This window comes from Triticum aestivum, chromosome 2A, assembly GCF_018294505.1.
Source record: "Triticum aestivum cultivar Chinese Spring chromosome 2A, IWGSC CS RefSeq v2.1, whole genome shotgun sequence".
NCBI lineage: Eukaryota > Viridiplantae > Streptophyta > Magnoliopsida > Poales > Poaceae > Triticum > Triticum aestivum.
In genome coordinates, this window is record NC_057797.1 from 680,712,688 (window position 1) to 680,729,204 (window position 16,517).

General features: G+C 44.5%; 1 protein-coding gene across 1 annotated transcript; it reads right to left on the minus strand.

Moving 5' to 3' along the window:
- Window positions 1-14,811: 14,811 nt before the first annotated feature.
- Window positions 14,812-16,010, minus strand: LOC123185911 (ervatamin-C-like). Its single transcript, XM_044597719.1, has 2 exons — window positions 15,478-16,010; window positions 14,812-15,401 (listed from the first exon to the last, which is right to left on the minus strand). Exons 1-2 carry the CDS (start codon window positions 15,944-15,946, stop codon window positions 14,812-14,814), a joined length of 1,059 nt encoding a protein of 352 aa, XP_044453654.1. The 5' UTR covers window positions 15,947-16,010.
- Between the last annotated feature and the right edge of the window lie 507 nt (window positions 16,011-16,517).

A 16,517-nucleotide genomic window follows, 5' to 3' on the forward strand; every position in this document is an offset into this window, starting at 1 on the left:
AAATAAAAAAATTGAGGAGGAGAAGATGATATTGGAGTTGCATGTTGCGGATGTCGTCGATGATCACAAGATCAAGATGGATGCAATGCGCTTGAAGATTAGAAAGATTAGAAAATATGCCATTCATACCGAGGCTTGGTATCATTATGCCGTTGGATCAATTGTTACCTTGGTTGCGATTATGATCGCATTTGTTTTCGCATTGAAATGTTTTACATAGTTTCAATGTATGGTTTAATTAATTAGATGCTCTGGAGAGCTATATGTTGTTAGATGAGAACTATGTATGTACTTTGGTTTTAATGTGATGATGAACTTCTATTAATTTGGACACTTAATTATATATAACGCACGCAGATGAACCGGCAATGGATGTACGGTGACAGACACACCTCCGAGTACATTAAGGGCGTGCATGAGTTTCTCGATGCGGCTGAGGCAAACAAGCAGAATGGTTTTATGTGTTGTCCATGCACTGAATGTGGGAATACGAGGTCTTACTCTAACCGGAAAATCCTTCACTCCCACCTGCTTTACAAGGGTTTCATGCCACACTATAATGTTTGGACGAGGCACGGAGAAATAGGGGTTATGATGGAAGACGGCGAAGAAGAAGAGTACGATGACAACTATGTGCCCCCTGAATACGGTGATGCTGCAACGGGGGGAGCTGGTGAAGATCAAGAGGAACCAGACGATGTGCCCAATGATGCTGCAACGGGTGAAGCTGCTGAAGATCAAGAGGAACCAGACGATGTGCTCGATGATGATGATCTCCGCCGGGTCATTGTCGATGCAAGGACGCAATGCGAAAGTCAAAAGGAGAAGCTGAAGTTCGATCGCATGTTAGAGGATCACACAAAAGGGTTGTACCCCAATTGCGAAGATGGCAACGCAAAGCTCGGTACCGTACTGGAATTGCTGCAGTGGAAGGCAGAGAATGCTGTAGCTGACAAAGGATTTGAGAAGCTACTGAAAATATTGAAGAAGAAGCTTCCAAAGGATAACAAATTGCCCGACAGTACATACGCAACAAAGAAGGTCGTATGCCCTCTATTAGAGAAGATACATGCATGCCCTAATGACTGCATCCTCTACCGCGGTGCATACAAGGATCTGAACGCATGTCCGGTATGCGGTGCATTGCGGTATAAGATCAGACGAGATGACCCTGGTGATGTTGACGGCGAGCCCCCCAGGAAGAGGGTTCCTGCGAAGGTGATGTGGTATGCTCCTATAATACCACGGTTGAAACGTCTGTTCAGAAATGAAGAGCATGCCAAGTTGATGCGATGGCACAGTGAGGACCGGAAGAAAGACGGGAAGTTGAGAGCACCCGCTGACGGGTCGCGGTGGAGAAAAATCGAGAGAAAGTACTGGGATGAGTTTGCAAAGGACCCAAGGAACGTATGGTTTGCTTTAAGCGCGGATGGCATTAATCCTTTCGGGGAGCAGAGCAGCAATCACAACACCTGGCCCGTGACTCTATGTATGTATAACCTTCCTCCTTGGATCTGCATGAAGCGGAACTTCATTATGATGCCAGTTCTCATCCAAGGCCCTAAGCAACCCGGCAACGACATTGATGTGTACCTAAGACCATTAGTTGAAGAACTTTTACAGCTGTGGAATGGAAACGGTGTACGTACGTGGGATAAGCACAGACATGAGGAATTTAACCTAAAGGCGTTGCTGTTCGTAACCATCAACGATTGGCCCGCTCTCAGTAACCTTTCGGGACAGACAAACAAGGGATACCACGCATGCACGCACTGTTTAGATGACACTGAAAGTATATACCTGGACAAATGTAGGAAGAATGTGTACCTGGGCCATCCTCGATTTCTTCCGACCAACCATCAATGTCGAAAGAAAGGCAAGCATTTCAAAGGCGAGGCAGATCACCGGAAGAAGCCCGCCATGCGTACCGGTGATCACGTACTTGCTATGGTCAATGATTTACACGTAATCTTTGGAAAGGGTCCCGGCGGACTAGCTGTTCTGAATGACACCGAGGGACACGCACCCATGTGGAAGAAGAAATCTATATTTTGGGACCTACCCTACTGGAAAGACCTAGAGGTCCACTCTTCAATCGACGTGATGCACGTGACGAAGAACCTTTGCGTGAACCTGCTAGGCTTCTTGGGCGTGTATGGGAAGACAAAAGATACACCTGAGGCACGGGAGGACCTGCAACGTTTGCACGAAAAAGACGGCATGCCTCCGAAGCAGTATAAAGGTCCTGCCAGCTACGCTCTTACGAAAGAAGAGAAAGAAATCTTCTTTGAATGCCTGCTCAGTATGAAGGTCACGACTGGCTTCTCGTCGAATATAAAGGGAATAATAAATATGCCAGAGAAAAAGTTTCAGAACCTAAAGTCTCATGACTGCCACGTGATTATGACGCAACTGCTTCCGGTTGCATTGAGGGGGCTTCTACCGGAAAACGTCCGATTAGCCATTGTGAAGCTATGTGCATTCCTCAATGCAATCTCTCAGAAGGTGATCGATCCAGAAATCGTACCAAGGCTAAGGAGTGATGTGGCGCAATGTCTTGTCAGTTTCGAGCTGGTGTTCCCACCATCCTTCTTCAATATCATGACGCACGTCCTAGTTCATCTAGTCGACGAGATTGTCATCCTGGGGCCCGTATTTCTACACAATATGTTCCCCTTTGAGAGGTTCATGGGAGTCCTAAAGAAATATGTCCGTAACCGCGCTAGGCCAGAAGGAAGCATCTCCATGGGCCATCAAACAGAGGATGTTATCGGGTTTTGTGTTGACTTCATTCCTGGCCTTAAGAAGATAGGTCTCCCTAAATCGCGGTATGAGGGGAGACTGACTGGAAAAGGCACTCTTGGAAGTGACTCAATAATATGCAGGGACGGATATTCTTGGTCTCAAGCACACTACACAGTTCTACAGAACTCTACCTTGGTGACCCCGTATGTCGATGAACACAAGAACAGTCTGCGCTCCAAATACCCGGAGCAGTGCGACGACTGGATTACGTGTGAACACATCAGGACTTTCAACAGTTGGTTGGAAACACGTCTCAGAGGTGACAACACTGTTTGTGATGAGTTGTATTTGTTGTCCAGGGGACCATCTTTGACTATATTGACTTACAAAGGATACGAGATAAATGAGAATACATTTTACACGATCGCCCAAGATCAAAAGAGCACCAACCAAAACAGCGGTGTCCGCTTTGATGCAGCAACCGAGAGCGGAAAGGACACATATTATGGTTACATAGTCGACATATGGGAACTTGACTACGGACATGATTTTAAGGTCCCTTTGTTTAAGTGCAAATGGGTCAATCTGTCAGGAGGCGGGGTACAGGTAGACCCACAGTACGGAATGGCAACAGTGGATCTGAAAAATCTTGGGTACACTGACGAACTGTTCGTCCTAGCCAATGATGTGGCACAGGTTATCTATGTGAAGGACATGTCTACCAAACCGAGAAAAAGATAAGGAAGCGAATACATCATACGATGAGCCAAAGCGCCACATAGTTCTTTCAGGAAAAAGGGATATCCTGGGAGTGAAGGGCAAGACAGACATGTCTGAAGATTATGAAAAGTTTCATGAAATTCCTCCCTTCAATGTCAAGGCTGACCCAAGCATCCTGATAAACGATGAAGATTATCCATGGTTACGGCACAATAAGCAAGTGACACAAGCGAAGAAAAAGTGAAAACTTTCTCTCGCAACTATTATGATGATACCATGCCAACTTTGTAACACACGAGTATGCTATGCCAACTTTTTCAGAGTTCATTTGAAAACCATGAATTTAGGTCGAATTTTCTCTATAGGTGCATCTATGTTCATTTTTTTAGTAAAGTTAATCACAAACTTGTGATTCACACAAATTTCAAAGAATTCAAATTTTAACTATTCAAATTTGAAAACTAATGGCACTAACAGAAAGTTTATAATTTTTCTAAAACTAATGGCACTAACAGAAAGTTTATGATTTTGCTGACCTAAAAGCAGAAAGAATTAAAAAATAAAGCAAAACACAAAAGAAAATAAATAATACAGAAAACAAAACAAAAAAACTGGAAAAAAAATAAAAATAGCTACAATAAGTATTTTGTTGTAAGTAGAAACAAAATAAAATAAATAAAGTAACAAAGAAAACAAAAAAACTAAAAAAGTGTTTTCAAATTTGAAACCTAATGGCACTAACAGAAAGTTTATAATTTTTCTAAAACTAAAAGCAAAAAGAATTAAAAAATAAAGCAAAAAACAAAAGAAAATAAATAATGCAGAAAACAAAACAAAAAAACTGGAAAAATAAGCACTAAAAGCAAAAAAACTAAAAAAGTGTTTTCAAATTTGAAAACTAATGGCACTAAGAGAAATTTATAATTTTTGCGACCTAAAAGAAAAAAGAAATTACTAAAAAACTATAAGTATTTTGCTCTAACTAGAAATGAAAAAATAAATAGCAAAAAAGAAAAAAATGCCTATAATATTTGTTATGACTAACTAAAATTATCAAATTGAGTATAATGATAAAACATAGTAATATTAAATAGCAGGAAAAAGAATGACTCAAAAATCAATTTTTATAGTAAAGTTATTCATAAACTAGTGATTCACACAAATTTTAAAAAAACTCAAATTTAAAGTATTCCAATTTTAAAACTAATGGCACTAACAGAAAGTTTATAATTTTTGTGACCTAAAAGAAAAAAATCACTAAAAAATTATAAGTATTTAGTTCTAAGTAGAAATGAAAAAATAAATAGCAAAAAAAAGGCCTGCAGAAACCCATCCATGGGCCAGGATTCAGGCCCGCAGAAGGCCCAGCAGGCCCACAGGCATAGCAGTGCGAGATTAGGCCTAGAGGCCTGCAATTCAGAGGAGTTCAATGAAGATGGCGGGGCATGGCTTATAAACAAGCCCTGTCGCTCCTCAGCTGGCGAGGTGGGACTAAACATCCCACCGCACCGCGGCTTTGGCAGGCGCAGGCCATTGGTCCCGGTTGGTGGCACCAACCGGGACTAAAGGGGGCATTGGTCACGGTTCGTGGCACAAACCGTGACCAATGCCCCCCTTTAGTCCCGGTTGGTGCCACCAATCGGGACCAATGGCCGCCGCTTCCCGCACTTTGGGCTGCTGAAAAAGGCCTTTCGTCCCTGTTGGTGCCACCAACCGGGACTAATGCCCACCTTTAGTCCCGATTTGTGCCACGAACCGGGACTAAAGGCTTTGCTATATAAGTTCACACTTCGAAATTTTTTACTCTCATCTCTCGCAGTTGCCGCCCCGACCCCGACGCCGCCAGGCTGCCCCGCCGTCGCCGTCGCCTCGCCCGTGCCCGCCGTCGCCCGCGCCCTCACCGTCGCCCGCCGTCGCCCGCGCCCTTGCCCCGACGCGCGCCACCCAGGCTCGCCCCTGCCCCAACGCGCGCCGCCCCGGCCCGCCCCCGTCGCCGTCGCCCGCGCCCCTGCACCCGACGCGCGCCGCCCCGGCCCGCCCCCGTCGCCGTCGCCCGCGCCCCTGCACCCGACGCGCGCCGCCCCGGCCCGCCGTCGCCGTCGCCCGCGCCCCTGCCCCGACGCCATCCTCGCCGCCGACCTCAGCTTGGTCTGGCCGCCGGCGCCCTCCCTTGCAATTTTTTTCATATATATGCTTGTTTTATATATATATGCTTGGTTATATATATGTATATGCTTGTTTATATATATATATATATATGTGTGTAATGATTTTTTTATAGAATATGATGTTTTTTTCATAGATGATCACATATATGATGTATGCACGAATGTGGATGAAATATGATGTCTTTTGTTCATAGAACATGATGTTTTTTTAATTCACAGATTTTTTTTGTTCATGAGAGAGGCGGGGACGTTGAGGGATCATAGATGTATTTTTTCTGAATTTTCTATCGTGCATATACGGATTTTAGACCATGGGAGCACCCCCTCCCTATCGTTGCAAAATTTGCTAAATGATATTAAGAAGGAAGGTAAAGAAGGATAGGAAAGAAAGAAAATAAGAAGAGGAAAGAAAGAAGAAGAGGAGAGGAAGAAGAGGAGAAATAAATAAGAAGAAGAAGAAGAAGAAGAAGAGAAGAAGAAGAAGAGAAGAAGAAGAAAGGAATAGACCTTTCTTCTTCTCCTCTATTCCTTTCTTCTTCTCCTCTTTTTTTTCTTCTTTTTTCTTTGATCTTCTCCTCTAGCTATTCCTTTCTTCTTCTCCTCTTTTTATTTTTCTTCATTTTCTTATGTCTTATTGTGTATATTGCTTCTTTGTGTATATTGTGTATATATGTCAGTATATATTGTGTATATTGCTTCTTTTCAGATTTTTTTCATATATATGTTTGTATTTTGTATTTTATCGGGTCTGTCATCGTCGATATACCCCTCCCGATAACTTCAACACGAGGGGGGGGGTCGATATATATACCATCTCCCCATAACTTCAACACGAGGGGGGGTGATATACCCTAAATAGAAAGTATCGTCGGTGTGAGATACATGTGGCCGTCGGTGTCAGACACTACATCCACGTCCCACAAGTGACGCGTGCTTCGACGCCCACGTCACTTGTGGGACGTGGATGTAGTGTCCGACACCGACGGCCACATGTATCTCACACCCACGATACTTGCTATTTAGGGTTTCCTCTACCGCTCGGCGACCCTCGACGACCCTCGTTCCTGATAAAAAAAAGAGGAAGAAGAAGAAAAAAAAGAGGAGAAGAAAGAATAGAGGAGTCTTACTCTTCTATTCTTTCTTCTCCTCTTTTTTTCTTCTTCCTCTTCTTTTTTTATCCTTAAAGCGTTGTCGAGGCCACCCCAAACCCTAGAGAAGCAGCGTCGAGGCCACCCCAAACCCTAGAGAAGCAGCGTCAAGGCCACCCCAAACCCTAGAGAAGCAGCGTCGAGGCCACTAATTAATATTAGTTCTACGTTTGCCACTAATATATCCATCTGTCATGTTTGAGTAATAATTGCCATGTTGTAAATATTTGTAGGAACTATGGACACCGCCCGAGACGAAGTACAAGAAGAGTTGTTGGGGGACATAATCGCACGAGGAAGTGATGCCGTCTGCTTATTGTTTCTCAACGACACCGATGGTCTGGAAGCAGCTGGCTATGATTATGATGGCTCCGGTGACCTAATGCCGGTGCAAGAAGGAGACCGTGAGGACGGCTCCGGTGACCCAATGCTGGTGCAAGAAGGAGACCGTGATGACGTCTCCGGTGATCGAACCGAGTCCGGCCAGGTATATATATTAGTTAAGCTTGTGCTGACTAGCTAATTGATGCATTCATTATTTTGGTATGTAAACATATTAATTAAGTCTTTGTTCTTTTTTCTAGCCCTCCAGATCGAGCACAACTTCGGTAAAGAGACGAGGCCCGAAGAAAAAGTTGAGCTCGGATGAAAAGTTTGAGATCATAGCAATCGCGCCCGACGGCCAACCGATTGAACCCCTCCGGACAAAGAGCGCATTTGTTGCTCAGTGCGGGGTTCTGGTTAGGGACAAGATCCCGATCAGCATCCAGCAATGGTTAAAGCCAGCTACAGAAGACCCTGAGGTGTCTTATGTCAATGATATGCAGAAAAATGATCTTTGGACTGAGCTGAAGTCAAATTTCACCGTACCGCCAGAGGATGATCCGGAGAAGCCAGTTAAAGAGCAATTAATCAAGTCTTTTGCTCTTAAGAGGATGGCAGAACTATTCAGGAGGTGGAAGAAAGAGCTGAATAAGTTTGTCGAAAATAAAGAGACACCAGAATTCAAGGGCAGATATGAGAAGATCAGAGATCACTGGCCCGCATTTGTGGCCCACAAGACATCGGAAAAGAGTAAGAAGATATCGGCGACAAACAAGCAAAATGCTGCAAAGAAGAAGCATCACCATCGCACGGGGTCAGGTGGCTACCTCGCAGCCCGGCCTAAGTGGGCCAAGACTAAGAATGATCTGGTTGATAAAGGGATCGGACCAGAGACAATTAACTGGCCAGACAGTTGTCGGACTTGGTTCTTCGGGGCTAGCGGAACCTTGGACCCTGTATCAGGGAAGTGCATTTGGAAGAACGATCAAATGGACATACCAGTCAAGAAGCTTCAACAGTATATCAAAGCAGCGCAGCAAGGGACGTTCGTTCCAGACAGAGAGAAGGACGAGCTCACAATGGCCCTCAGGAATCCTGAGCACCCTGGACGGACACGAGGCACGCCAGGCTCCATTCCGTGGAAGGTTGGGTTTTCGGACGCAGGCGGTTACAAATGCCACGAGAGGAGGAAGAAAGTGGAGCAGACCCAACTGTAGGCGCTGCACGCTAGGGTACAAGCGATAGAGGAACGAGAAGCAAATCGCAGCAAACGAACTACCGAAGCTTCCCCCGAAGCTAACCCGCCATCTCAGCGGAGAAGCAGCGTGGCTTCCACCGAGCTGCTTCAGCCGGAGCATGTCTTGACGGCTCCTACCAGCTATCCCGTGGATGCTATCAGTGAGTCTCAAAATTACCACCTTATGACGCAATGGATTAATATGAAGGTCAAGGCGGCTGTTGGCTCTGTTTTTCCTACTGAACCCGGCGCAACTTTTCACTGCCGGCCGATTCCAGAAGGATATGCTAGGGTGATGGTGGATGAAATAACGGAGGGATTTGAGGACCTCCAGCTTGACCACCCTACCGGTGAAGGGGAGACTCGGATGGGTTCTGCTCTGAACACTCCATGCCTATGACGTAAGGAGCTCATCAACCTTCCGAACTGGACGCCTCCGCCTCCTCCTCCTCCTCCGGCGAGTCAGGGCACTCTGCCTCCTTCACCGCCTCCTCCTCCGGCGAGTGACGATCAGGGCACTCGGTCGGCTCCTTCTCCGGCGCGTGGCGGCACTCCGCCTCCTTCTCCGCCTGCACCGGCGCGCCCGAGAAGTCAGCCTCCTCCTTCTCCGTCTCGTCAGCAAGGGCGGAAGAGACCTGCCACCACTCCGGCTGCTCCGGCGCGTCGTAGTCATTCTCCTCCGCCTCGTAAGCAAGTAAAGAAGACAACCGCTCCGTCTGCTCTGCCGACGTCTAGCAGTACAGCCAGAGGCGGGAGGACATACAGATTAGGTCCTTCTCTGAAGACTCCAGAGAAGTTACCATACGAGAGGACCCCAGAGGAGAACGCCGAGATCGCGCAAGAAGAAGTGAGGAACTTCTTTGAAGGGGTGAAAGCAAAGAAACATCCACCTCCGGAGGAGAAGGTAGATCCGGTGAGAGCGAAGCGCACTCTGGCTGCCCTGACAAAACCACCCAAGTCTCCGCCGAAAGGAAACTATGAGCGCATTATTGGAAAGGAATTTGCCGAAGCGGAGCGGTCGGGAAGTACTGCCAGTGATCAAAGGCTGAAAGAATGACGAGCTGGGAAACAAATTGCCCAGCTCGGCGAACAAGCGAAGCAATCGTGCCCCCCGCTCAAGGTGCCTAGCGACATCGTCGCTAATGATCCGAGGATGGTGCCTGGTTATAGCAATCTTGGAGATTACCTGCCCGACGATGTACATTATGATTTCATGGAGGTGCAGATACAAAGATACGAGTACGGGAAGCCTCTCGTCAAAGATGAAAGATCTCTATCAACGATGATGTGAAGATTGCATGATTGGTACTTGAAAATCTGCAGAGAGTCTGGGGGGGGGAGTACTTTGTATGTGAGAGTTAAAAAGGAGCATGACCTCATTGGAATTGAACTGTTGCCTGTTCCATTTGAGGAGTTCTTTCAGTTTTTCAATCAATTGGTCCTCGATAAAGCAACGGTCACATGCTACTGTCTGTAAGTAGTACTACTTCTATCATTAAGTCTCTCTATATAGCTCAGCTATTTCATTGCATGTATTTATAATTATCCTCACTATATTATGCAGATTGAAGATCGTTGAATTGAAGAAAAGACAAATCGGTGATATTGGGTTCATTAACACAAATCTCATAGATGCAACTCAGGTTAAATTTCATGCCGCAGATACCGAGGCCAACTTGCTACGATCATTGGTAATAAATGAAAACAAAGATATAATACTCTTTCCTTACAACTTCAAGTGAGTGTTACTGTCTTGTGCATATTCGGTTTCCCTTATATATTAGTCAAGGTTATAGTAATGCAATTGATGAGTTATGCATGCGTGTGCAGTTTCCACTATATTCTCCTAGAGATTAAGCTTGAGCAGGGACTAGTAACCGTCTTAGGCTCAAGACGAAAAGATCCCCAGGACTATGCAGACATGACTCAAATGCTCGAGAAGTAAGTTAAATCGATCATTATCCACCATATCAGCAACTTTGTTCATTTCCTGATATATCAAGTAATTGTTTTCTTTGTCTGACAGGGTTTGGAGAAAATTCACCAAAAAAGCTCCGGGACTCCCGAAGAAGCTGCAATTTAGACACCCGAAAGTAAGTACTATAGTAGCATGTTCCGCGCATCTCCTAGTGATTCAAGCGCTAGTTTCATCATTACCATTTGGCATTCTTGCTTATCAGTTTGATTGACCTCTATTTCTTGTAAAGTGGTTGTGGCAGGAACAAGGGAATGATTTCTGTGGATACTATGTTTGCGAGTCCATCCGCCACACGACCTGTGAGCGGGGCTACTCTGACGAATAATATGAAGTGCGTAAATAGCAACATTCACAATTTTATTTTATTACCATCATTTGTGTTGACTTTCATTCATTCATATATATATGTATTGACCCCCTTCTTAAAATTAGATGTTTCGGAAGCGGGATGAACTCCTAGCACCAGGTCGCATGCGAGCAATTCAAGAGGAATTGGTGGCATTCTTTCTTGATCACGTGATCGCTGAAGACGGAGAATACTATGTGGACCATGAGTCCGCATGTTAGGAGATTATATTTGTAAGAGATAATTATTGTATATATGTAGCTGGTAGTGTCGGATAGATATACGAGAACTTGTTGTTCGACCAATCTCTCGGAGAAGGAGAGGTGGTCGATATCACTTCTCTCTGTATGCATATATGTTCATGACGATCTTCTGTTTCCTTCGTTTTCTTACTAGCTAGCTAGCGTGTCTAGTCCTCTCTATACGTATGTATAGTACGTAGTGTCGACCAAGCACGGACATAAAAGAGGACACTTCTCTCTATTAATTATAGCTAGCTAACACAATATATGAAACACCTAAATTAACCCCCCAAAACCCTCAACCCCCCCCCCCTTTCAAAACAAAAAACAAAAACCCCAGCCACAGAAATGCTGATGTGTGGATGCTATTGGTCCCGGTTGGTGCCACCAACCGGGACCAAAGGCCCTCCTGCCTGGGCTCTGCACATAGGCCACGTGGAGGCCCATCTGTCCCGGTTCTGGATTGAACCGAGACTAAAGGGACAGGGCATTAGTACCGACCCTTTAGTCCCGGTTCAGGAACCGGGACAAAAGGCCCTTATGAACCGGGACAATAGACCCTTTTTCTACTAGTGCAGGGCCCTTCTCCTCACTTTGATGCCATCAATGGGAGGTTGCAGCCAGAGTCGTGTGGGAGGCTGTTGTCAATGTTGGCCAACAAACATGTATTGTTTCCAGAATCGGTAACAATATATTTCAATAATATTTAATTGTATAAAACATGAATATTTGGATTAACAATATAAGAACTGAAACTAAAAATACATACGATTTATTGTATTTGATTACCATGTATTTATAAATTAATTATTGAATATAAGTGGTATAATCATTTTTAATACACATAATTGCATGTTAAGTGAGCTTTTCCCGATGCATGGTTGTACATTGATGTAGTTTGTTTGCATGTTGAGAAATATCTAAGTAATGATAATCTATTAACTTATATACATAATATGCTGTTTTTCCCATTGCCCCTTTATTTCCCTTTTGTGCCTCTACCATGCCTTTCAGCCCATTGTCTCGAGTGGTCCCTCTGGTGCTCATACCACAAGTCCCGTCAACTGATAATTCTAGGTCAAACTTTCCTTTTTGGTCACTAAGAATTCTAAGGCAAACTTTTAGAACAATGAACTTTCGAGAAAATTGAAACTTTCAAAAGCTCTCAATTCAAATTTAAATAAATTTTAGAACTTTTCAAATTCAAAACTACCTTAGAATTGAAAATAGGAAATTTCTAAACTCCCTAAAAACATCTTTCAAAAAATGTCAAACTACATTTTTCGGAATTTCCATGAAAGAAAAACAGAGTGAAAATGTGTCACATGTGCAAGCCCCACTAGGTGAGGGTAACACACATGTCTGTGTGCGTGTGCGCGCGCGTGTGTCGGGGGGGGGGGGGGGGGGGGCTCATGATGTACGTCTGCTACACGCATGACCTCTCCTTTGTTGTTTGTTGTGCAAATTAGATCTTGGTTTACTTGTCTATCTGCATATCAAAAGACCGACATATAATATTTTCTTTCAAGCTTTTCAGTTGTTTTTTTTCTTAACTTTGGACAATTCATTTAATATAATGTTGCACCTTAGCTAAATGTAAGTCGCCTTAATTTTAAATTTGGGTAAGTCGATTTCTTGCCAATGATTCTTGCTCTGAGATTTGTATTGTTTTTTGGACTACTTTGTGAAGCTGGTTGCTATTGTTTTTACTGACCACATATTTGGGTCAATCGATTTGCCACTGGGCTATAGCACATTACTCGTACCGCCCATCCCATCCCTCTTTCCCTCTGTTATTTCTTCTGTTTTTCTATTTTAATGTGTTTTCCTTTTTTACTTATTAGTTGGTTTATTTTATTTTCTTTTGTAGGTATTTTTGGATGTTGGCTGAGTGTAAATGTACACATCGACAAATACTATGTAATATGTGCGAAAAATATACTATTATAGTGCAAAGTCATGTGCATATTTTTTAACTTTTCGTTATCTTTATTCATAAAGAGTAATACCAATGACATTAATTAATTATTCCTTATAAAACTTCATTATTTTGATTTAGTTATTATTCATTGTATTCCTTCTTTTAGGATAATACCAATGCCACTAATTCATACATGCTTAGTAACCTTTTTTGCAAAAATTTCACTATATGCTTATTCTTGCATATTTTAAAAAGCAAATTTATGCGTATATTGTGTGCAGTTTTGTCAAACCGTTGTTTTACATTTTTTTTTCATTTACCTTCTTGTTAAAGCGTAATAGCAATGCCACTAATTCATTTTTCAATATGAACTTTATTATTTAATTTTATTTTATTTCTTCTTACAGGGTAATACCAATGCCACTAATTTCATTTTTCCATATGAAACTTTACTGTTTGATTTGTTTAAATTTTATTTTCTTTATTATTATTAAAGGGTAATAATAATGTGACTAATTCATTTTTCAGTAAAAACTTCAGCTTTTTGGGTTTTCCTGTAGTTTTTTAGTATTAGTATGGGGGGGGGTAGAGAAAGAAGAAGGTGCCTCATGATGTATGTGTAACCCATCCATGTATGACATGCCCAGGAAATAGCATGCACATGATGCCAAAATGGTGGGTCCTTTCATCCTCCTAAATCTAAGAATGGTGCACGGTGAGGAAAAGCAACAAACATGCATGTATTATTTGACCACGCATTGCACCCCATATTTTATATTTGTATTTAGGGCATGGCTAGGTCTCAGCCAAGTCTCAGTCAAGTGGCATAGTATAAGAAGAAAAAAAAACACTAATTTTTTTAAACGGATCTCTATGCAAAATCAAATGAATATAGCATCGACTGAGACATAACAAAGTCTCAGTCGACTGAGACTTAGCAAAATTGTTGTATTTATTCTTTTCTTTAGTTATGTTGTTTTTTAAATTTATATTGCACTGGTGTGACACTAGTTAATGTTGTATTAGCAACTAAAATATACTTCATTTTATAATGCCGAGCTACTAAAAACATAATAGTATGCAAAATTACGGGAGGCCTAAACTGTGTATTTTGGCATATGTATGTGACATGCATGCACTCAAATAGTCCTATCAATTCATCAAGCAATGCAACTAAAAAAACATTCAGCAAAGCTCACCTGAGTGAACATGATCATCAATTGCACGCGATGCAAAAATTTAACAGGAAACTCACCTGCATGCATGGATGTTCACCCGGACAAGACGCAATACCAAAAAAAAGTGAATGGCCTAAAATGAGAATTCAGTCACATGCTCAGTAGCCGGTCCCATAATGTTGCAACTTAGCCTATCGTACCATTTGGGTGAAAAATGCTCCTACAATGAGGTAAGACGAGACAAATATAGACGCTGCAGATTTGTGTCGGGTTATGAGAGGAAGAAGAACCGGCATGAGGAAGACGAAAAGGCGGGACATGGGAAGAACATTGAGGAACGTCCGTTTCATTGAATTTGAAAAACTTTATTTTCATAATATACAAGCTTCCAAGTTCATACTATATATTACGTACGTAGGCAAATGCATGGTTCCTACGACGATCCAAGCATGCGTTCAATGTTCATTATTTAAAATCCATTTTTTTCAAAAAGATTCAAAATCCATATATACACCATACCATAGCTAGCTGATAAAGCAATTAATACTCAATGTTGCATTGACTGATGTAGTACAAGTAGTGTTTATTTTCATATACAAGCTTACAAGTTGATGCTATTGCTATTACATAGGCAAATGGATCCTTTGTACGAGGATCCATGCTTTATTCAAATATAATAAATCTGTATATACGTCGTATTGCAGTCTGCAGCTGCATGGTATTGTATGTAGCTTATACAGTAGATGATAGATCATACTCGATGATGCATGGACTGACTGATGTAAGTAGTAGTAGTGGTGGTGTTTAAGAGCTGTTCATGGTTGGATAGTAGGCGACGGTGGCCATGCCGCAGTTGCCGCCGTTCCCGCGCGTGAGGCGCATGTAGCCCCCCTCACCCCACCCCGTCCCCCACTGATTCTTCACCAACCAGTATTCCTGCCCGCCGCCGTCCGCCCCGTACCCCACCACCGTCACGGCGTGGTTCAGGTTCTGCCCGCACGATGAACTACCGACGAACACGCCGCTCATGTAGTGCTGAAAGTCAGGGTCCGCCTCCACGCCCACGGCCACCGGTTGGCTGGCCGCCAGCTCCCGCAGCGCGTCCTCATCGCCGTTCAGGCCCACCCAGCGGGGGGCGCCAACGGAGGCGGCCGAATTTGGCATGACGCTGCGGCACGCGCCCCGCTGGCCGGTATACGCGTAGGCTGCCTCCGGCTGCAGGCCGCCGCTTGCGGCGACGTAACGTAGGGCGGCGATGACGGAGCCACCCTTGCAGGTGCTAGTGTCGCCCGTGCAGTCGAGCACCTGCTGCTCTGACATGGAGATGAGGTTACCGGTGGCGATCTGTACGAGCCCCTCGGTCGCCGCCACCGCCGCGAACGCCCAGCAACTCCCTGCACAGACGCAACGTTGTTTTTACGTACGTGTCAACATTTATTCATCTGCCAACTTTGGCCTGCAGATCCTTACCACATGAAGCTTGGTTCTTGACTTGGGTGACGGCGCCCTGGGCCCTCCAGTCCATGCTGTCCGGTGTGGACTGGAACTGAGCCTTGGACATGTTCACCGCGGCCACCGGCGTGTCCTCGGGACGGAGCCCGCCCGGCTGGTGACGGTACCCGAGGTGCTTCTCCACGAACTCTTCGTTGGTGAGGTCGGAGAACTGGTTGAGCCCGAGGGTGTACGTCCGGTTGCCCGCCCGGTTGACAGCGTCTACGTGGCGCGCGTTGGCCGCGAACACCTCCTGCCGGTGCAATTTCTCGGCAGCGTCGGTGTACGCGCGCCCGTACTTGGCCATCCACCGCTCGTGCCGGGCGGCCAGCGCGTCCCCTCGCGCCGCGGCAGCGCCGACAAAGGCAGTGGCGGCCACGAGCGCGAGCAGAAGCGCGAGCAGTGTGCCGTCGTGGCGGCGAGAGCTGTTACTGTGAATCGGCGCCATTTTTCTAGCTAGCTAGCTAGCTAGTTTGCTTGCTTCTTCTGGCAATGCAATGGCTTACGAGCGAGCTGCTCCTACTAAGCACGTAGCAACCATGCTGCCCGCGCTTCTATTTATACGCGCGCGCATGGCGAGCAAGACGGGGCATACGAGCGGATTCCATACTTTTCGTCGATGGATCCGCGCGCGTTCATACGCCATAGTCGTACGTACGTATTGACTGGGAGTCCATGGATGTTTGTATCCGACGACGGTGCTTGTTCTCGTCTCTCTGTATACTCTTCTTCTTCTTCTTCTTCTACTTCTCCAAAAAAAATTCTTGTTTCCCCGATGGTGAGGCAAAGTGCTCTGTCCACATGCCTATACCGTCGCACACGCTTAGGGCATGTACAATGGTTGATAAGATAGTTTTATCTTAAGTTTTGCATGTAATTTAGATATGACAAAGAAAAATGTCTACAATGGGTCATCTCTTAGCCTTATCTTCAATAATTAGCAATTCCTAAAAATGTGGTGAGACATATTGTGCTAAGAGATCATCTCTTGTCTTATCTTAAATAAGAGAAGACAAGTC

Coding starts and splice junctions, on each gene's coding strand:
- LOC123185911 (XM_044597719.1), bottom strand. CDS start 15,946: ATGGCGCCGATTCACAGTAACAGCTCTCGCCGCCACGACGGCACACTG. Junction 15,402..15,477: donor CAAGAACCAAGCTTCATGTG/GTAAGGATCTGC, acceptor GCGTCTGTGCAG/GGAGTTGCTGGGCGTTCGCG.